We start from the raw sequence: 23,574 nt of genomic DNA, 5'->3' as shown, positions 1-23,574 counted from the left end.
AGGACAATAATTGCCAGGATCACTTTTCTTTCCTTTTTGGAAGATTGAGGGGGCGAGAGAAAGAGAATGCTTTACCGACTGAAAACAACTGCTCATACAGGCAGAAGAGGGAAATGCCATCTGAAGAGGGAGTAGAGTAGAAGAAAACTGAAGTATAAATGCTATAGAACAGATGTGGCCAAATCGCAGCTCGTAAGCCACATGCAGCTCTTTTACAGTTAAGTGTGGCTCGTGGAGCCAACCACATCCCCATTCTCTGCCTATCAGACTGGGGGCGGGGGCTCGAGGCTCTGCACAGGGTGGTGGGCCTTGGGGGTTCAGCCCCATGGGAGGTGCCTGCTGGGCCTAGGGGCTTCTGCCCTGTGTGGGGGGAGCTCAGGGTTGGAGCCCCGGCTGGTGCTTCAGCCCCCTGGCCAGAATGCCTGGCTCTCAAACTTCTGAAGATCATCCTATGCTGCTCGGATGGTCAGTGAGTTTGGCCACCCCTGCTATAGAATTGCAACTGGCTTGTAGATTAGGAGACAATATAAGGTTCCGTTCATGGGAAAAATAGGTATGGGAAAATATGAAAGTGGAATATAGTATCAACTACAGGCAGACAGATTTTACAGTAGAATTCCTAGTGAGAAAGTGATTTAGAGGAAAGGAGTTCCCACACAGATTGGCAGCACAAGTATAATAGTAACACCTTCCCTACCCCCTGAACTTTGTAAAATCTCAGGGGAAATAGAAGATGACAAAACTGGATAAGCAAAAGCCCCAATCCTGTAAGCACTGATGCACATGCTTAAGAATAAGTATGCTTGTCAGTGGTTGCAGGATTGGATCCCAAGTGAGAAGGTATGGATTAAGTGGATCAGAGATAAGATATTAAATGGAATGATTGTATACAGAATTAGGAAAGATAGGAAGGCAGTTTTTAACTGGATTCACAGATAGAAAAGAAGCGACTGAAAAGGATACAGGAAATAATTTGCTCAAAATAGTCTAGATCTTACAAAAGTTTAAAAGAGCAGGAGTTTAGGAAAACCATAAAAGGAGAAATTAAAATAGTGATGACAAAATGTGATTAAGGAACGAATAAGATATTTTATCAGATTCATGGTATGGATGAGTTCTGGCAATTTTCTGAGGGTGGTAAAAATCAGATTTCTAGACAAAACTGGTGCAGTAAGAAGAGAGACTGTAGTCAAGGAGGACTAAACAATTCCTGATACTGGGAACAAACTTCAGGTTTGAATTAAAGAGACCATTCCATGTTGCTGACTATCCAAGAGGATTTTGTAGAAAAAGAGCACTTCTGTTTTTGAAGCATTTGGTATTAATCTAGAATTTGAAGAGTCAAAAGAAGCAATAGTTAGAAAGATAGGCTATAGAAAGATGAGAGTGCAAGTCAACAGAGATGTAGATTGGGGTTCATTTGCACTGCAGGAGCATCTGAGGCTGGATCAAACAATGAGATACCCAAAAAGAGAAGCAGATGGTTGAGGTAGAGCCACTCAAATAACCTGAAGGAAAACAGTAATTTTCTCTTTACCAATGAGATTGTTCCATGCCAAACACATTATGTGTATGAACTAGATTGTAAGCTCTCTGGGGGAAGGCATCATATCTTCTTATTTGCTTACAAACAGCAAAGCAAACTAATGCAGTTCACCACCACCACCAAATACCACACAAGAACACGTTTGGTAGGAGAGTATTTAAAACATGAAGAGGAAAGTGCCCAAAATACCATTTTTTACTTTACATACTCAAGGCTAAAAACTGCATAAGAAACTGTACAGAACGAACAAGATGAGAAGAGGGGTATCTATGATTAAAGGCAAGTGAACTGTAGGTCATTAACCAACCCTCTTATTAAATAATGCCAGCCAAGTGGTATACTAGTTAGACCAACTTTTCAGTGATCCAATACATACAAAATGTATAAATCCTGTAAGAAGGAATCATACACAACCGAAGGGCCAAATCTGAAATGTATTCAGCATCCAGCAGCTCCCATTGTTCTTACTGGGAGCTACCGGGTGCTGAACATTTTTGTAAATCTGGCACAGAAGATATTACTGAAGAGGAATAGAATGACAGATGCCACTACTAAAGAGCAAAGTCTAAAATGAGTTAGTTGGTGACACCACACATTAAACAAATTTTGATTTCATTTTATTGTTACAGGACAAAAACAAACCTGTATAAAAGTCATTTTTTAAAAATCTGATACAAACTCACTTCCTACTTACGGGCAGTGCTCTGTAAGTGCTATAATACTGAAAAAAGTGGCCCAGCTAATTGGCTACTATTTGGTGTATATGCAGAACACTATATTCTAGTTAATTTAGATACTAAACATCTTTTACATTCATCTGTTTTAAAATGCTGCACTGTATATAGACAGTTATTTCCAAGCATATGGTGTTCAAAACACTCAAAGAAAAGTAATTTCCTACTCCAAAGTTAAGTTGCTAAAAATTAATAATAGTGAAGTATCAGCAGCATTTTCTCCTGATAAGTTTTGCCTACGCAGATTTCCTGATGATATCCAGTTTCTGTGATAGAAAAACTTCAAGAAGTTTTAATGTAGGAAAAAAGATTACTCTAGAAGAGAGATTAGAGGAGTGTAACTGCACTTACGTTCTGAAAAAATATTTTACCCTGACCCACAGATGCTTACCAAAGGTGCAGCTCTTGTTGGCTCCAAACTAGGCCTAGGTGCTGTTGAGTACATGTAGTTAAACAGTCGATCTATTTTTCTCAGAGGGACACCACCTCCTTGATCACTTATCTACAGAAAAAAGTCAAGGTTTTACTTGAACACTCAATATCTGCTCGGGAACAGAAAGTTCAAGCATCAAACACAAAAAAAGCATTATTTGAATCACTTGTATAAACATTAATGCAAATGGAATGAGTGCCAGAACCTATACATAGTACATAATTTAGTCCTTGTAAAATTAAAGATAAATTTATCGAAAACATTACTAATGTGAGCATTTCTTTGAAAGTCAGTTCAGCAGTGTAAAAATATTATTAGTTTACCTTTATGGATAGATCTTCTTTCCCCAAAGTGACTAATGTTTTAATTGATGGATAGCCTTCTTTCCTACCTTCATGTAATTCCACGGTAGCTCTCATTGAGTTCTAAAGTTAAAACCATATGTTTTAGATTCTGATATATTCTTCACCTCAACTTTACCATAAATACTTTTAGTAACAATGTACAAATCGGATACATTTTCACTGTGTTATTCTGAAAAACTTGTGAATAAAACTGCCCTAAATTTGCATACATGGATACAGAAGAGGATATACCTGAGTGAACTCAAGATATACTTGACAGGAGGTCAACTGTCAATTTATTACATTTTTATATTGTAATACTTTACTGTAAAAGTAACTTAATATTTCTATTGGATACCTCACCATAAAAGCACAAAACAATACAGTAGAACCTCAGAGTTAGGAACACCAGAGTTACAAACTGACCAGTCAATCACAAACCTCATTTGGAATTGGAAGTACACATTCAGGCAGCAGCAGAGACAAAACAAAAACAACAAAAGAAGAAGCAAATATAGTACAATACTGTGTTAAATGTACACTACTAAAAAGATAAAAGGAAAGCAGCATTTTGCTTATGCATAGTAAAATTTCAAAGCTGTATTAACTCAATGTTCAGTTGTAAACTTTTGAAAGAATAATCATAACGTTTTGTTCAGTTACCAACATTTCAGAGTTACAAACAACCCCCATTTCCAAGATGTTCATAACTCGGAGGTTCTATTGTAAAGAAATGTATTTCTACATTAAATTCATACATACCAAGACTGCCCACTTCCACAGTACAGAAATTAACACTTGTATTAGTCATACAGAGTAAATAAATCACTATACTTTGAAAGTGACAAAGTGCAATAGAAGTATGGTAAAGCCTTGATGTTCCTGACCCACATCAAAACTGTTATGTTGCAGACATTTAATCAATGCAATTTGCACTCACAGTACATCAGAAATTGAACACCATTTTTACAGCTACTACTGTGTGTTTGACTTTTATATTAGTGCACGAATGATATAATTTTAGTTTTATAAACACATCTACAGCATCACTCCACAAAGTTGCACCAACTCTGTCCTAGAGTAAGTCACATATCATATAGCTCATGACAGGACAGGGGAAAGATAGCAGTCGAGTACATGCACATTAATGGAAAACACAAAAAGAAAAATATATTCTTTGGAAAAACTCCACATTGCTTTCTACTGAATGTATTTGTTTTCTTTAATTTCTAAAATGTGTCAAATTATGCCTTTCTGGGAACTTGCACATTATTTCACAAAACACACAATTTTTGCACTGTAATGTCTCTCCTATTCTCTCTGCTTTACAGTTTAACTTGTCAGTTATTCTGAACATTAGTAAACAATTTTTTTAGAAGTTACACCATTCAAAAAGAAAACTGACATCCTTCAAGAGGGGCACTAGCATCCACCCAAATATCCCAGCCTTTAAACCATCCAATAAGGCAAAAATCCTGAGCAAAATAATAAGGTCTTGTACTGTACCATTAAGGGTAGTGTTAGAAATTTTACCACAAGCTGTTTTGAGTCAACCAGATACAGAAAGGAGTACAGTCATCACTGGAGTGTCAATGAGTGTTTGAAGTATGTGCGCTAGGGAAGGGCACAAGGGCTAACTTTCATCACATCACTCCAAACTTTCAGAAACAAAAAGTATGAGAACACGAGGAAGAATTACTTTTGCAAACATTATGACTGAGAAGAACCTTAACTACAACATACAATTACAATCAGAGCATTAATAAATCTTACCTACCTTGAACAACTCAAATAGCATATGAAACAGATGTGAGGGTACGTAGACTACTTGAATAGGCTTGCTTGGAGATTTAGCTAGAAATAAATAAAACTTAGCTAAAAAAAAATGTCAACATATTCCCCTTGTGGTATCACAGTTCACTCCATCTACTGCAGTAAGCTGAATTTGTAACAAATAAAGACAACTGTATAACTATGTTCTCTCTCACTTTCCAAATGTGTAATAGTGGAACTTGAAAACATACTTTACAATTAAACACAGAATGCAGTCATATCAGAAGATAAGTAGAATCAGGCCTGGTAATTACCTACACAAGATAACTTGAAGGAAAGCAAAGGCAGCTGCTGGAAATGATATCTGATTCATCATGCAGCACTTTCCCCTCAGCATCAAGTATTAAACAAATGCTCCTCTATGTTAGGGTGCTCCTCCCACTGGAATCACTTTATTTAACTAATCAACTTCTTTGTTGCCTTAGAAAGGAGAGGAATTAGGAGGGCAAGGAAAGAGACCTCTTTGTATATGATATTTGAATCCTGCAGTAACTCAATTTAAAATCTTATCTATTGACTAAACAACAGCTAGCAAGTATACTTGTTCTATTAAACTTCTATACCCCCCCTCCCCTGTATTTCCTGGAGCACTTAAAATAAAATGAACTTCCTATTACCATTGAACTCTTCAACTTCCAACTCTGGTGCAACCAGATAGTACTGCTCACACAACATCTTAGCTGTTTCATAAGCATCTGTGAAAGAATAAAAGAGCATACTTTATTGTGAATTCTGCATTTATGCAAAAAGGCTAGCAATGTTCATTCAACATCTCAAAATAACAAGGTTGCAAGCAGATATCTGACTTTTTAGGCACTGGCTTACAAGTCTGAAATCAGTGTGCATTTTCACTGTTATTTTTACTGTGTATCTATGTTCCCATCCCCCAAGAAAGGGCACATTATCTTAAAAAAGGATTTACTATCCGAAGTCCTGAGTTATAAGGGTTGTGCAAGTAGAGGCACACAACAGTCATCTTGCCTTGGAAATTTATAGTAGTATGAGAGCATACTTAACAGCACACAACAGGGAAAAAGGCATCCTTAGGACAAGGGCCAAGGGGTGGGTTACAAGATCTAGCAACTCTGGAATGGTTTAAACTGAGTAGGTAAAAGTAGTTGAGTATAGGCCAGCTGCCGTTCACTAAGCCTGCCTTCAATTGTTGTTTTATTTAGAAAAGATACAGTCTGACAGTTTCTCCTACTGTATCCATGTGCTGTGTTGCCAGAATGCTTCAAATCCTCTGGAAGGATAGAATGTTATAACATACGTTTGGGGACGCTGGAGCCCAAAGAGGGCACAATCAAGATTGCAAGGTGGGATTGGTGTGTACCATAACCCTGTATTTAAGAGATTTAAGCACAGGTGCACCTTGACATTCTGGAAGGGTACAAGGCACTATAGGCCAACCTTAAATCTGAATTTACAAAGTTTTTAGCCCATGAACTTCCCTGTTTTTTTGAGTAAGTGGTGATAGTGCGGGGGTCATGGTTGCAGGACACCTGTGGTGGGGGAGTACAAAGCCTTCCTGGGAACACCTCACTGCCACTCAACTACCAGTTCTGTTCTCCTCCTGGCCCCTTCATGCCCCCAGTAGGATTGGAAGGACTTGGAGAAAGGAAGAGGGGGGCAGCGAGGAGCATACATATCACCTGCAGTCAGCAAAACGGAGTGGAACGAAGCCCCAAACTTTGTACTCCAATTTGGGGGCTAGTTTAAAGTGAGGGGATCTATGCACAAAACTCTACAAACAGGAGGATTGCAAAGGTGTAAAGATGCTTATTCATCTCAATGGGATGTTCTCAGATGAAGGAGAACACCCATGAAGATGAATACAGTCTGATACAATAACTCTGAGAGGGGGTAATTGATGATTTCATCTCAATGAGTGTTCTCCTCCCTCTCTTCCCCAAAATCTACCCCAGCTTCTGTTGTGGAATACCAATTTTCAGGGCAATATAACTATGCAAGTGGGTTTTAGAGCCGTTTGAATAATAAAGTGAACTCCTTATTGGGGGAGTTGAGGCAGGGCTTATCTGAGGAACCCTTTCCCCAAATGACTCCAAATTCACAACCAGTAGTATATACCTTTGGCTTTAATATGGCACAGCAATATTATGATAGTCCAATACTACCACCATAGGTAGGGCTGCACCAAGATTTCCTTTTTAACAGGGGTAAAAAAAAAAAAAATCCTACAAAAATTATCTTTTGCATTAGAATATCATTTTAAAATATTTATTGTAGTTTGTACATTGCTTGATATTAGTAGTTTATATCATTTGAGGTTTGTTCTGACTATTTTAAGAAGGGCTAAGCGACCGAATTTTTTTTAATGGCTTACATTTTCTTCAAATCCCTTTGTCATAGGGAAAAAAAATGGTTATTTATCTTACTTACAGATGTGGTGTCCATATGTAGTCCTCTCAGTGTACATGGGAATCTTTTGGCCAGCAGCCTGCATTGGCCCATCCCTACATCCTGTGTGTCCTTGCCCCTGCTCCCAAGGGCATAAAAGAACAGAGCAGGGCCAACTGCCTTTCACTTCCTTTGCCAAAACAGAATCCAGGTGTTAAAGGACTCTGTACCAGAAGGGAAGGAGGGCGGGTCACAGAATACATATGGACAACACAACTCAAAAAGAACCAGTTATGTAAGACATCTTTTTTTCTTCTTTGAGTGGTTGTCTACACACACAGACACACACACACTTTCCACTCTTGGTGACTTTCGAGAAGTAACCTGATGCTAAGAAGTGAATGCTCAGAGCCTATTTAGAGATTGTAATACAGCTCTGCCAAAATGGACAGCTGGCTCTGTGTGTCTTTACAGGGGAATAGTGTTTATGGAATGCATGCACAGAACTCCAGGTGGCTTCTCCATGAATTTCAGAAATCAGGACACTTCTGAAAGAAGCGGCATGAGCCCTTGTGGAGTGAGCTTTAACTTGACTAGTAGACTTTAATCTATCTACCTGGTAGCATTTTAATAAACTCTGATATCCACTTAGATATTTTTGGATGATACAGCCTGACCTGTAATCCCTTCTGCAAAGGCAATAAACAATCTAGAAAAAGAGTGCTCTTAACACATTCAGAGAGTGGAGCTTCACTTTACTGTCACTAGAGTGAAAGAAAAACATGTAAGCGAACAGTTCTGGAGGTCTAAGAGAAACTTTGTCCTTGTGAAAAACAGTTTCCAATAGGGCTGCCATGAATGCTTATAATTCTCCTTTGAGCTGATGTAATCACACTAAGAATTCAAAAGCCAACCCCTCTCTCCCCAGTCTCTCCCCCAAAATCAACCCAGCTAAAACCACATTGTTAAGGAAAAGTTAGCATATGTGACTTAATTTTGGTTTGGGGCCCACCATTGTTTAAATGCCAGCACATCATACACCAGGAGGAGTGATTCTTAGATACTGAATCCCTGTGAAAATCCTCCTCCTTGTCTCCAGCCTGCCTTGACTCCCAGTATCTGGTTTTTGTTAGTCTCTAACTCCCTGTCTCTTGGCCTTGATGTGAGGCCTCCCATTCTGATAATAAAAGTTACTGATGCATGGCTTTAGGACCATGTTGTGTAATTAACATACTGGTATAGCACGAGGAATGCACCAAGCAGGGATAGGTGGTAGATAAGACAAGGGTTTGTTTATTGGCTAAGGTTTCCGATGCATGAGGGCAACATGCTTTGCTAAAAAGTATATAACCTTTGTATAATCTGTATTCAGGGTCCCCCCCTGGCTAGCAGGGGGGCACCACGCTCGAGCGTAATAAACTTAGTGTCTTTTGGGAACTCTGCAGTTGTGGACTTTGTTTCTGTGCCTCAGCCTAGATTTGAACTGTGCGTGACCTATCAGGTATAATTCGCAGCATTGGGTGCGTGTCCTACCAGATGTAATTCGCAGCATTGGTGTGCGTGTCCTACCAGGTGTAATTCGTAACAACATTAAGGTCCCAGGAAGAAGGAGATTCACATATATTGGAGGGAACACATGCGTTAAGACCTTGAGGACCCTAGTCACTTTAAGGTGTGATGATCTAGCGTGATCCTGTATTGGCGGATGGTGAGTTTTCATATGTGCTAGATGAACTCTTACAGAGCTAACAGAGTCCTAATCTCTTTAAGGAGAAGAGATAATCCAAAATTGTAGAAACATCAGACTCTGTGAGGGAGAGGTGATGCTGCTCTGTTCAAATAATGATTTTTCTTCCCACCTGACCACAAACAAATCTTGTGGAGACTTGTCTATTGTAAATCAAAATGGATCAAGATTTCACCATGTTGGTTAACCAGCCAGCATCTAGGCTGAGAGGTGCAGTGAAGCTGGGTGTGGCTGAAGGATGAAGAAGTTACTCACCTTGTACACTAACAATGGTTCTTTGAGATGTGTGTCCCTAAGTGTGCTCCGCTGTAGCTGTGCTTGCATGCTTGCGCGACCAATCAGAGAACTTCGGTAGCAGTGTCCATTAGGCCCACACGCGCTGTCTCCCCTCGTGCCCTATCACAAGGCTAGTCAGCACACGTAGGCTAACCCCTCTCAGTTCCTTCTCAACTGCCCCTGGCTAGAAACAGAGGTATTCACAGTCCGTGAGGACCACTGCTTTCAATTTGCATCTCTATAGTTAGTCTCCTAGTTCTTAGTTGTAGTTCTAATTTTTCCCGTTTTCTTATCTTTTCTCCCTAAAAATAAAAAATAAAAACATTTCCCCCCCCCCCTCCTTTTTCCTTGTAGGGAATCCTTCCCCCAGTGGGATGTGCCCAGGTCACCGGGCTTCAAGAAGTGCCTCTCTCTTGCAAAGAAGAGATCCCGGTCACAGACAAGCACTCCCAGTGCATTCACTGCTTTGGGAAAGACCACATTCAACAAAAGTGTGGTCTCTGCCAACAACTCAGGCCCTGGTCTCATAAGGACAAATTGCTCAGATAGAAGATTATCTTCATGGAGCCAGCTCTCCGGACCCGCGCCACGAGTTACCTGGCAGATGTGAGTCTTCAGCCCAGAGCCTTTAGATGTTGAGGCCTGAGGGGAAGAAACAAGCCACTGACTCCTCTCACAAATAACTGAAAAAGAGAGAGTGGGAAGTCCCCTACAAGGAACCCTGAGATAGCCGCAAATGCTTTCTGGTATACTCGATGCAGACGGTACCTTCTCAGACCAGTACCCATGGCTCATGGAAGTCCTCAGTGGCAGGCACCATTGACAAGCCCATGGTCCCAATGGGCACAGGCACTGAGTCAATGGCACTAAAGGACATGAGTCAGCACTCCTCTAAAAAGACGTTGCTGGTACATGATCCTACATTGATACTGTCATCAACACCTCATTAGGCACCAGAGCGACCAGTATGGTCAAGATCTCCATCCATCCCGGTACCGTCAATGGAATCAAATTGGTTGGTACTGATGGAATTCTAACCCTCTAGGGACCTCCGTGTATCAGATGTTCTGCAGTCTCCTCGGTGCCAAGACCTTCAGACAGAGTCTTCACCTGGCATGGCAATCTTCCTGACTGCCCCCTCACATTCCTCCGCTCTCTAGTGCGGGCTCCGATTGCAAACCTGAGGAGGTGGCATCACAGTACTCATCCCAGGATCTTTACAGTGCCCAATATCAACAGTAGTAATACTGGCAATCTTGGGCTGTATATTGCCACCGTGCCTCTTGAGCTTCCAGTCCAATCCTCAAGGCGCACCTCTTCAGCCGTGTCTTCCAGAGCTTCAGAACCTCTGGAAAAAATAATGGAAGATCACGAGAGCACTGTAGAGGAAGAAGTGACCCCAAGGACCATATCCTCCTAATCCCTGGATAAGGCTGCCTGCCTCTCCTGCCATCTCTGGCAGATGAGTTTTGCCTCTTCCAGGACATGGCGAAGAGAGTGACGGACACTCTCCAAATATCACCAGAGGAAGTCAAGGACACCCACCATCACCTCCTTGACATACTCCACTCATCCTCTTCCTCAAAGATTCCCCTACTATTAATGAGGCCATTCTAGACCTGGCAAGAATCATTTGGCAGACCTCAGCATTGTTGGCACCTACTTGCAAGTGGGCAGACAATAAATATTATGGCCCAGCGTGGGAGACTTCTTCCACCCTCCACACAATTCCATTATGGTGGACATGGTTAATTCCCACAGCCATCAACACCAGATGAGGTCCACTGTCTATGATAGGAACTGGAAGCATTTGGAAGCATGAACTTGAAGCTTTGCTGATTCATACGCTGCTGGGCAGCAGTGACCACAAGTGATCCAGGTGTTGGGTGAGTATAAAAATATTCAGATCTCGAAGAGGGAACTTATTACTACCTATCAGCTTTCTTAGACATTGGTGGTATGGTGGGTGATGTATGTCACAAAACGTGTGCATGTTCTAACAGACCATCATTAACTGGCATTGCCATTCTTTCCAATAATTAAGTAAGCAGGATGTCTAGACATGCGATTTTTCATGTACAACCTGTACCCGCATCTCTAATGTTTCAGCCGTTCTTCTGAGGAGATCCTCAAAAGTTTTGTAGTTATCTGGATGTGATGGTGTCGATGATTGTAGACTCTATATGGGAGGGCAATTTGTCTCTGGAGTGGATGGAGGAAGGCTTTCTAACATCTGGAGAGACCCAGGGAGCCCAGTAAAGGCAGGGGTGCGGTCCATAGGCAAACTGTGTATGGAGCCGAAAAGGGGATTGGAGAGTACAAGATAGAACATCTCTCCCTATAATCCCTATGGTTATGTTGATACACATATACCCTAAATTCTCTGACTGAAGTATAGTAGATTCAGGAGTCATAAGGAGAAGCCTCCATACTCTGGTCTGAGGCTGATAAGGAAAAGAAATACTTCTCTAATGGTGAAGCAGGAGTCCCTGTAATTTCTTTGTAATCCCTTATAAACACCATATGTGCACTCTGTGCCAAGCTTCTAATACAACTTGGTACCGATGTGGGACAATGACTTGGAAAGCAGAAATTGCTGCAGCATGTATCAAAGAGGCAGGATCCCAGGAACTGATAGCAGAGCCAATGCTTATCAAGGAACTCTTGGAAGAAGACTGCTCAGATTTGGTTTACCAGATCAGAGGCTGGTCTCAGATTTATCCAAGAGGAAAAGTTTCAGTGAGCTTTTCTTGTTTTCTGAATTTATTATGAAAATGAACAACCAACAGAACAAGTGCTCATGATGTGCCGCTCACTGAATATAAAAATAAACATTTTAAGTGGCCACAATTAAGTGGTATAGCTGTCTTGTCTTGCTTACAATACTTAGCAATACTTAAAACTGCTTGGAGATTTTTGTTCAACCACGAAGATTGAAGCCCCGGTCCCAGATAACAGAAAAAAGTGTTTCAAAGCATTACCTGAAAAAAACCCTAACAACACACACTTAAACAAAACTATACTATGACTATTCTAAAAGTGATCTATACAATTTTAAAAATTAACTATGCAAGTATGCAAAAATAAAACATATTGCTTGCAAGGCTGTGTCTCACCCATGGGCAATAAGAAGGAACCCAAAGACAGTTGGTCCCACTCTGCCATTTTATGCTCTCAGGAGGGAGGCTAGAGGGCACTTATGGTACAGGCCTGGGCCAACAGACACTGCTGGCCAAAAGATTCTAATCTCAAGAGCATGGGGAACGTGGGCACCAAGAGTGGAACACATATGGAAAAGCACTTCAAGAACTCACTTAGAAGGGTGAAACGGATAGGTGTGGACCCTTGGTTTGTGTAGCTTAAATAAATTATTTTAGAAACTATAAATGTGTTTTCTGTGTTTATTTTTCATGATAAATATAAGTTATTATTTTGATTAATGGCAGCATCCTAGTGCTGTGTTACAATGTCAACTTTGCACCAGTCCTTAAAACAGGCTCTCTATCCTGGGTGCATATCTTGAGCCTCAGCCATTCCTTTAATCACACTGACACAGCTGAGAGTCACAGCTACTTGCCACCCCCTTTAAAAAAAACAAAACAAAACACACACACACACACACAGTCCCATTGGTCAGGAATGGGATGAGAAGCATGCATCATGATTACACTGACCAAATGCTACTGCTTACTAGAGTCTTTCATCTTCCCTCTATTTAATTAGGTAATTCAATTTTCCTTGGCAATACTTCTAAAGTAAATCTGATTAAGCATGTGGATTTCACAACACAGCTCTTAAATCAGAAACTGTATTCTCAGGGGACAACTTCCAGAAGACGACCATGCAGAGTACAGGCTGAAAGCAACTAATGATCAAATGTCTAGAAAACATGAGCTATGAGAGAAGATTGGAAAAAAAACTTGGTTTGTTTAGTCGGAGAAGAGAAGACTGGGGGGGTGCAGTGGGGCAGGATGGGACATGATAACAGTTTTCAAGTACATAAAAGATTGTTACAAGAAGGAGGGAGAAAAAAATATTCTAATTAACCTCAGAGGATAGGACAAGAAGCAATTAACTTAAACTGCAGCAAGGGAGGTTTAGGTTGGATATTAGGAAAAACTTCCTAACTGTCAGAGCAGCTAAGCACTGGAATAAATTGCCTAGGGAGTCTGTGGAATCTCCATCACTGAAGGTTTTTAAGAACAGATTAGACAAACACCTGTCAGGAATGGTCTAGTTATTACTTAGTGCTGCCTTGGATGAAGGGGACTGGACTAGAAGACCTCTTGAGGTCCCTCCCAGTCCAAAACTCCTATTACTCTTTGCACAAAATATACATTCTTTGAAATCTACTTAGGGCAGAGCTCAAACTCACTGTACATGGGTACTTCTCAGGTTCACTGGCTACAGCATGTCACTTTTTTGGTTTGGTGGACTATTTGGGGTGTCCCTTGTTCAAATGACATCAAATTTTGACTACCAACCCTGCCCCCAGACCTCCTCAAGACACAGCAACTTTCAGCAAATAAACATGCGGATTTTAGAACACTTAGAAAAATCAGTAAGCTAGTCTCAACTAGAGGTGTGTGACTTTATTTGGCAAATAGTAAATTTCCCAAGAAAATGCATTTTGGGGGGTATTGAAACTGAGAATTTGGGTCAAATTCAGCAAATAGTTTTAGCTGGGAAAAAAACCCAAAATGAAAATTTCAAAAATTTCATTTCATATCAACATTTTGTTTCAAAACATCATTTCAAACTGACATTCAAAATAATATTTCATTTTACCTGAATAAAAAAATTCAGTTTTTTGTTTTATCAAGAAAAAACAGACAAATTAAAGTTTTAGTTTGAAACTGGTTTTTTTTTCCCCTTCTGATTTTTCAGTTCAGCCACTAAATTAAAAAAAAAATTATTCATCACCTCTAGTCTCATCTTTAACTCGTGGTGCTACTGTCTCACTATAACAAAACTATTGAAGTGACTAAGGATTATACAGCCAAGGCCCAAGTGATCAGTACTTGTTAGATTTAAATGTTGTAATACAGTAGCTTAAATTTCAAGACTCATCTCAATATGATATCAATAATTACTATGGATTAGAACAGAGACAAAAATCAAAGGAACATCAAGAATCCATTTTGGTTATATTTCCTGCTTTGGCAATCTATGCCATATCTCCATCTGCTGACAAAAAATTGCAACACAATGCAGACAACAGCTATCTTGAAAACACACTGGACAAAACAGCAATTCTTATAAGGCTGCCATTGTTAACCTATAAAAATAAACTGTTTCGCCAATTACTATGTAAACTGGAAAATATTAATTTATGAAGAATTTCCAACTGCAATGACTTCATAAAAAAGAAAGAGAAAAGCTGAATCTATCAGGTTAGAATTCTTTGATGATATCAAAATAACACAAACTCTTAAAATTTATTCTCGAGCTCTGTAATTTATAGTTACTTATAATTCATACACTAAATTTCACATGGTTTCAACATTCAAAAACTGCTTTTAAAAAAGCTCAGTAAAACATGAGGTCACTTTGGGATAGTCACTTACTCCAAAAGCAAAACTGGGATAAGGTTAATATTAATTTTCAAATGCTTATAAAGCAGCAAGACTGCAGGTAAAACATTACAGACACATCAACTGATACACAAATGTATAACAAAGGGTGAAATAAAGTATCACGTTGCAAGTGGAACTGTATTCAAGCAATCAGTGCTATGCAATTAGTGTATATATATATATATATATATATATATATATATACACACACACACACACACTCACACACGCAGTTGCTACTTAAATATTAAAAAATGCTTTGTAATTTTGCTGTATTAGAGGCTTGAACAAACTTGTTCTGTAGGAAGAAAAGGAGTACTTGTGGCACCTTAGAGACTAACCAATTTATTTTGAGCATAAGCTTTCGTGAGCTACAGCTCACTTCATCGGATGCATAGTGTGGAAAATACAGAAGATGTTTTTATACACACAAACCATGAAAAAATGAGTGTTTATCACTACAAAAGGTCTTCTCTCCCCCCACCCTACTCTCCTGCTGGTAATAGCTTATCTAAAGTGATCACTCTCCTTACAATGTGTATGATAATCAAGGTGGGCCATTTCCAGCACAAATCCAGGTTTTCTCCCTGACACTTTAGATAAGCTATTACCAACAGGAGAGTGGGTTTGTGGAGCTGGGGGAGGGGGGAGCGGAGGAGGGGAGGGAGAAAACCTGGATTTGTGCTGGAAATGGCCCACCTTGATTATCATACACATATCATAAGTAGATTCCGTAGTTTTAAAAAAGGTGCTTTGTGTTTCACTAGTTTCTCACGTGGTGTCTCTCCTACCTTCATAAGGATCTGAATACCCTCTCCTAGCACTAAGGATTCCCTCCAACTATTTTCTTCATTTTTCTCCCCTCTTTTAAAGCATTGTGGTCACACTCCCTTAGAGGCAATCAGTTTTGCTCCTTGAGTTAATATGGGTGAAATGAGATCAACAGGAAGAGATACCTCCTCTCATGGGTTTAAAATAGTTTCTGCTTCCACTGTGTTCATAGCCCTTGTCGACCCAAGAACTAAAGACCAAGATTTGATGCCCAACACCAGTTCTCATATGGCATCCCAATATTCTTCCACTAGATTACCATCCTGGCATAGTTGGCCACTATGTCTTCACATTGAGAATATATCAACTGAGAATTCAGATACACACATTCCATACACAGAAGACACTAATAGGTACCCAATGTTTGTATGTGCATATGCTCATACGTATGTGTATGAAACGCATATATGCATGTGCATTTATTCATGTGTGTATGGAACATTTGTGTGTGATGTACGTACACACACACACTCGATGGGAGCAACACTGTGTGACAAGGCGTACAGTTACATCAAAACTTCCCTATGTGCTTGGCGCCCAAAGACAAAAGCCAAGAGTTTCTAAATATCTGAAGATTATTCCTGTATTATATTATTCCTGGGGGAATTCTGCAACAAAAAATTAAAAATTATGCACACATTTTCAAATTCTGCAAAATTCTGAATACACCTCTACCCCGATATAACGCTGTACTCAGGAGCCAAAAAATCTTACCGCGTTATATCAAACTTGCTTTGATCCCCCGGAGCGCGCAGCCCCGTCCTCCCGGAGCACTGCTTTACCGCGTTATATCCAAATTCGTGTTATATCAGGTCTCAATATATAGGGGTAGAGGTGTATTTTATTTTTCAAAACACCACAATATAATCACACCAGTTTCAATTAATTTATCATTTATTTCAAAATACCTGTCAGCAAGTATGTCTGTATCGTTACAGACAACAAAAAAGATTCAGGATTATTAATACAGAACTCTGAGTAATAATTCATTTAAAGTACAATACAGAAATATATTTCTCACACCCCTCAGAAGCAGTGCAAAGGCTTGTGGGGAGTCAGGGGTAACAGAGGGTTTGAGGGAGATGGAAGTAACTGCTGGGAAGGAGCCTGGGTCTGAACTTGGAGTGTTGTTGGGTATGGGTGGGAAAAGCATAGAACAGTTTTTTTGCGGGGGGCAGGGAGAGATTGTTAAGGAGCTTCCCCCATGCAGACCCTGGCTGACCTCTAGCCTCTCCCATTCAGTCAGGCACATCTTCCCCTGTCCCACATGTGTCCTTGAACTCCCTGTCCACGTGTCCCTCCACTCCCACTCAGACATCCATTCTCCCCATCCTGATGTGGCTCTACATCGCCTCCCCTGCCTCAGGTGGCCCTGTACCTCCTCCCCTTGTCTCCACGTGTCTCTATGCCCCCACTCAGCCACTCCCATTCCTATGTGTGTCTGTGCCCCCACTCAGTCACCTCCCTCTCCATATCTAGCCCTGTACCTCACTCCCCTTTGTGGCCCTACGCCTCCACTCCCATTCAGCCCCTGCCCCAGTTTGTCCTCCCACACTAGCCCTTATGAACCCCTGTCTGACTCCCCAGCAGCCCCACACTGTCTGTCTCCCCATAACCCCTGTCTCCTGACCTGGCCTGACAAGTGCTGTGAAGAAGGTAGGCTCTCTCGTCTCTAGCTGGCTGGGAGCTGCTGCTTTGTTCTATCACCACAGTGCCCTCTGGTGGCAAAAGGCAGAACCGCAGCAACTTTCCACAGTAGTTATTTTCTGATGGGGCTGGCAGGGGGGAAGCTGCTCTGTTCTAGCGCCATAGCGCCCTCTGGTGGGCAAAAAGTGCAAATGCAGCAACTTTCCAGCCGAAGCTTTTTTCTGCACAAAAAAATTAAAATTATGCATGGCTCATTAATTATGCACACACACAGTGGGACAGAATTCCCCTGGGAGTAATTATAACCTCACTTTCTTATGGTGTTTGTTTCTTTATCGTAGAGCCTTACTTGAATAATCGCACAAGAACAGATGACTATGTATATCCCTGATTTCCTTTAGAAAGGATGTCAAGTAGAATATGTATTCTTAAATACTTTTTGGAAAATAATTTAACCACCACATCAAACATAAGTAAAGGATAAAAGATTTTGATCTGTCCTTGAGTAGAAGATAAAGTTATAATTCCATTTTTTGTAACTCTGTTAACATTCCACTAGTTTCAGATTTTTGGATTTTGAGGCCACTAGAAAGTGTGATCTAGTAGATAAAGCAGCAGCCTAAGACACAGAGACATGCATTCCAGTTCCAGTTCTGCCCCTTGCTTGCTGGGTGTCCTTGGACAAGCCTTTACTTCACCCCGTCTTGGGTTTCCTGATATGTAAAAAGGAGATAACTGTACCCACCTTCCTTGTAAAGTACATTGAGATCTACAGATGAAAAGTACTGTAAGAGCTAGATATTGTTAATATTATTAAAAATTTTGATATTTTTATGGCCTTGCTATAAGCAATTAAATGTGTATCATTTTTTAGCGTTTTTTAAAATTTTAATTAAATGGAAATACAACTTCTGCCTTGGACACCTTAACTGGTTATGTATGTGGAACTGTAAATTGGTGTTTGAAACACAATACAAATATTAAATGTATCTCCTTACCTTTTACTACCTCAGCCACATTACAGGTAGGATCAATACTTCCAATATGCTTGGGATGAGCAGGATTAGTGTCTCCACCAAAAAGAAGTGCTAAGAGGAAAAAAAGTTGACAGTTAAGTGAATGGCTATTACATTTAAAACAACATAGAAAAGTTAAATCAGACAATATGTTGACAAGATTCAGTGTCACACTTCAAAAAGATACTCCTCCATAACATTAGTCCCTGATCAAGACTATTGACCTCTCTAGAAAAAACACTTTGTTTAGTAATTATAGCTTGCAATATCTGATATGATATGAGAAGTAAATGCATTGGAGTCCATTTATATCTATCCAGAAGAAAGAAAAAAAATCTCATAGTTCTCAGGATAGACTAAAGTCAGTACAGATTCAACTGAATTATAAAATGTTCCATTCATATAATTATCTGAGTAGGTAGGAACTGTAAGTTCAATGAGGTATAAAAGGTTTCTAATACTTAGCACCCATACGAACAATAAATTAAACAGAATTCTGTAGGGGTCAAGGCGAAATTACATGAAGCCTCTGTTTTCAAAACTTGTCCTAGCCATCTCTCTTTCAACACTTAAGAGAACCATTTGCCCTAAACTAATCAAGGCTGAATCACTAGAGTTTGTCTACACAAAGAAATTCCACCAGTTTAATTAAAGGTGTAATATTAAACTGGTTTAGTTAAACTGCTGCAACTTTGTACAAACTAATGATATAAGCCAGGTTTAAATTGGTATGAGTGTCCAGATTCAACATTGCACCAGCTAACTAAACCGGTTAACATCACAGTTAGTTAAACGGGTGCAACTGGTGTGTTTAGACTAGGCCTACAAACTCTGATAGGATGAAACCTTTATTCATTAACAACATTTATTTTCTAAGAAGGGCCTTTTTATTTATCTAGCTTTATTGTCTTTTTTCCTATGTCTGACCAGATTTATTGCTAAGTGGATATACTATTCTAATCTTTTTAGCCTTGTTATACTAGTGCATTTAACACCTTTCACTGATCGTATTATAATTAAAAGTTACTGGATACACAAGTAATTGTTAGGAAAATACGTTTTTCCTACCATATAATCCTACCATATGTCGTGTGACCATGTTTCTAAGATGTCACAAACAGCAAAATATTGGACAGGGAATGAAACCCTAGAGCCCATGACACAAATATACACTTCAAGAGATCGTAAGATTGACCTTAACTTTGAAATGCAACAAATATTGATTACTGGGAGCTACGTAAGTAATTCCTTTCATACTACAAGATGAATACCAACAATGGATACTTAAACAGTACAAACCTGAGAATCTAATTTGAGCCAAGTGTGAAAATCAGAACTGCTGTGCTTATTAATAAAGGAAAGAATAAAAATGGAAATCTCAGGTGAGAAATAGTTTCTTTAGAAAAGAAAAAAAGAGGTTGGTGAATTAACAGGAGACAGCATAATTTGCTAGAAACTATTTAGCTTTTAAAATATGCACAGTGAACAAACAAAACAAACTGAAAAGGTGGAAGACTTTTTTTTGTCTGATGATTAAACGTGTCAAATCTACAAGTGGACTGATAGGCAGAGAAGATGTACCATATATACTCGTTCATTAGCCATTCGTTTATAAGCCGACCCTGCAAGATGGATAGGTAAAAACAGCAAAAACTGTACGATCCTTTCATAAGCCACTTCCTGCAGCTCCCATTGGCTGGGAACGGCAAACCGCAGCCACTGGGAGCTGAAGGGCTCTGTGCCTGAGGAAGCTCCAAGTAAACAAAACATCCCGACCCACCAGCGGCTTACCCTGACAGGCTGGGAGCCAAAGTTTGCCAACCCCTGCTGTATTTTAAAAGCTGGCATCACAAGAAACACTCAAAAGTTTTGCTAGAATGATTTTAATGTAATCTAACGAAAAACCTGTTGTTATAACAACTGAACAAATATGTATTCACCTTAAAAATTACAGTTAATATTTAAAATCAGTAAATGGATATTTAAAACAAGTAACTTAGAACAACATGAGACTTTAAAAAGTCTTAAAATCCTTCAAAGCCTGAATCAGTCTCTGATTCACCAAACAGTTCATTAAACTCTGCTTCACTCACAGCTGCACCTGCATGATCATCGTAGATGTCGGCAGTGTCGTTTGACTGATCGAGTGCATTGCTGATACAGCATTTCCTAAATGATTTTTCTATCATTTCCGAGGGAATGGACACCCACGCGTCCTTGATCCACTGGGCGACCAGATTGATTTCGGGCTTCATAAGATTCCCGCCTTTTGCCAATTCGCCATGCCTGAGCACATCCATTCAGACCACATTTTGCATAGCCCGTCTTTAAAGGGTTTGTTCAGGCAGACATCAAGAGGTTGTAGAACTGAAGTTAAGCCTCCAGGTATTACAGCCAAATTAGTTTTCATATTTTTGGCCCATTTTTCACCTCATCCATCTTGCGTGCCCTGAACATGTCCCAAATGAGCATAGCAGGTTTCTTGAAAAGTGCGCCTGGTCTCTTATTCCACACTTTTTCCAGCCATTCAATAGTCCCACTTTCATCCATCCATCCATCCCTTTTCGTGTGCACATATGACGACACCAGCAGGAAATTTCATGTTTGTAGGCAAGGTTTTTCTTTAAAAAAAAAAAAAAAAAAAAACAACAACAGGAGGGAGCTTTGATCCATTTGCCAAACAAGATAAAACCACCGTAACATGGATTTTTTCATGGCCAGTGGTTTTAATTAAAACTGTTTTTTCACCAACACTGGTTACCGTTCTGTTGCTCGGGAGATCGAATGTCATTGGCATTTCGTCCATATTTGCTATTTCTGACAGTTCAAATGCATATTCCTTTCGATATTTTATAGTAAGCCTTTGGAAAGATTCGATTTTTTTCTTCCAGATCTCTCGGCCGCTTTTGCGCTATCTTTGTTCGCTGACAAAAACAGAGACTATGACGGTTCATGAAGCAAGTACACCAAGTGGCTGATGCGACAAATACTGATGGCTTTATTGACTTGTATTTGTCGTCTTTTGACATTTGCAGAGCACGCAGACAAATTCCAGTTCTAGTGACAATGTACCCATACAGTCAACATTCAACAACCCAATTACTGAGATCTCTCTCTCCAACTCAGGAAATGAAGTGCACCTCGTTGGACATTTTTTCTTGCTTCTTGGCATGTCTTTTAGTGTTTTATTTTTTTGCCATTCTCTTCCTTGCTTCTCATTGATACAGAATTCATGAGCAGCGGCGCAATTATTGTTTGCTTCTGCATATTCAACAACTTTAAGTTTGAACGCTGCGTGATAAGCAGACCTTTTTCTTTTGATTTCACCATTGTTCATTTTAAATACTAGTATGAAAACAGATTATTATTATTGTAGTTATAGATTCTGTAGGACTTTATATAGGAATGTCACCTGCTTTATTACTATCAAATTATTATTCTTTGTTTATTTCAAAGCAGCCCTGTAGATTGGCACGTCTGTGGGGATAACAGGCAATTTCAATTTTATTAGAGATTCCATTGATTCTGCACGTTATATTTTCATATTGGCTCGAGACTTATGAGGTCCATTGGTAGAAATGCATGAAGAAATCAAATTACACAGTAGCGGACTGACACAGTGCTATAGTACTATCATTCATTGTATTTTTCTGATTGGCTTGTAAGGCATAGCATTTTGTGAAATGAATGAGTCAAATGTCATGCAGATTTGCAGCACTGCTCTTTTAGTATTCCTTTCAAGCCAATCTAGTCTACTAAAGAAAGCCTTTGCAACTTTAAAAGGCTGCAGTATTGACATCAATAAATGGGTCGGCAAACTTTGGCTCCTGGCCTGTCAGGATAAGCCGCTAGCGGGTCGGGATGTTTTGTTTACTTTGAGCGTCTGCAGGTATGGAGCCCCTCAGTTCCCTGTGGCCACGGTTTGCCATTCTCAGCCAATGGGAGCTGCGAGACTTCCCAACCAATGGGAGCTGCGAGAACAGCGAACCACGGCCACAGGGAGCTGAGGGGCTCCGTGCCTGCAGATGCTCCATGTAAACAAAATGACAATGTATTAGATATTCAATTCAATTATTTCATAGAGTTTAAAATCATCAAATTTTGGTGTAGACCCGTTTATAAGCCAACCCCCGCTCTTTGATGCGTCACTTGTTTACCAAAAATATTTGGCTTATGAATGAGTATATACGGTAGTTATTTTACTAGTACCTAAAAATACCATATACATCACCTTGCACACTGTATCTGCTAACAGGGTGAAAAAAATTTTACAGTCACGTTGACAAAATAGAACAGTGGAGCTTCACTGCAAGCCTATCACTTTGGAATACAAGGCTGTTATTCTTCTTAGTGGTTCAGATTAATTTCTAGACACCTCAAAAAAAATGCACTACTTAAATAACGAATTGTCACAAAACATCATCTACCATCTTCACCTTGGAATATTAAAATTAGTCATTGGTGCGAGGAATGCCAAATCAATGCTGTCAATTTAGATTTATAAGCAAAAACCAATTATTCCTTCAAGTTGAAAAACAAAGCAATTACTTACTGTGCTGGTTAATAAGCATGCGGAAAGAGATGCGATTGGTGTAGAACCTATCTAGAAAATACTGGATGTTACTGCTAACAAACGGATCAAAGCCATACTTTTCCTTGTACTCAATCACCCCTTGCGCCATGGTAGGAACCACATCATTGTGTCTGTTCCTTACTTTGATTAAAACTTCTAAAAAGCTGAAACACAAAATTAGAAACAGAATGTTAGAGTAACAGGAATCTCTGCATCTCACACTGCAGTTTTCAAATATTCACTTGCATATAAGAGTCTCTTATTGTTTATCCCCCAGGGTCTCCAAAAGTTTATCAGAGAAACAAACTCCAACTACATTACTACCTACCACATGTCATGCTAAAAGGAAATATATTATGGTGCAACCGTATGTTCAAACTAGTGTAAACATTCAAGGCTTCTTGATAACTCTAGTTATGTCCCATAACAATTTATTTAAAATTGTGTTTTCTCCAGACCTTTCTTCTCTGTGAATCCAGCACAACATATGTCATTTATTCTGCTTGGTTTACAAATTCTGCAGGAGGCAGTGGATTGGTGGGGAGCTGTCTCAGAAGAGACCAGTTGGCTGTTTATCAGAATTACCAGAAAGGTGTCCCTACAGTTTGTTTTTAGAGTAGGTACCAGATGGAAGGAATTTATGAGGATGGTTATGTTTAA

The 23,574-nt window shown here is 39.7% G+C and overlaps 1 protein-coding gene across 2 annotated transcripts in view; it reads right to left on the bottom strand.

Moving 5' to 3' along the window:
- PDK3 (pyruvate dehydrogenase kinase 3) overlaps positions 1-23,574 on the bottom strand; it is a 79,426-nt gene that overhangs the window by 14,827 nt on the left and 41,025 nt on the right. For both annotated transcript variants that reach the window (XM_073357658.1, XM_073357669.1), the window contains 6 exons: positions 22,894-23,078; positions 18,324-18,413; positions 5,508-5,585; positions 4,835-4,911; positions 3,037-3,138; positions 2,672-2,782 (listed from right to left, as the gene is read on the bottom strand). In XM_073357658.1, the coding sequence (XP_073213759.1) occupies positions 2,672-2,782; positions 3,037-3,138; positions 4,835-4,911; positions 5,508-5,585; positions 18,324-18,413; positions 22,894-23,078 (643 nt within the window). The remainder of the gene's footprint in view (positions 1-2,671; positions 2,783-3,036; positions 3,139-4,834; positions 4,912-5,507; positions 5,586-18,323; positions 18,414-22,893; positions 23,079-23,574) is intronic.

Source organism: Lepidochelys kempii, chromosome 1 (assembly GCF_965140265.1).
Source record: "Lepidochelys kempii isolate rLepKem1 chromosome 1, rLepKem1.hap2, whole genome shotgun sequence".
NCBI classification, from domain to species: Eukaryota; Metazoa; Chordata; order Testudines; family Cheloniidae; genus Lepidochelys; species Lepidochelys kempii.
This window is presented reverse-complemented; position numbering and strand designations above follow the sequence as displayed.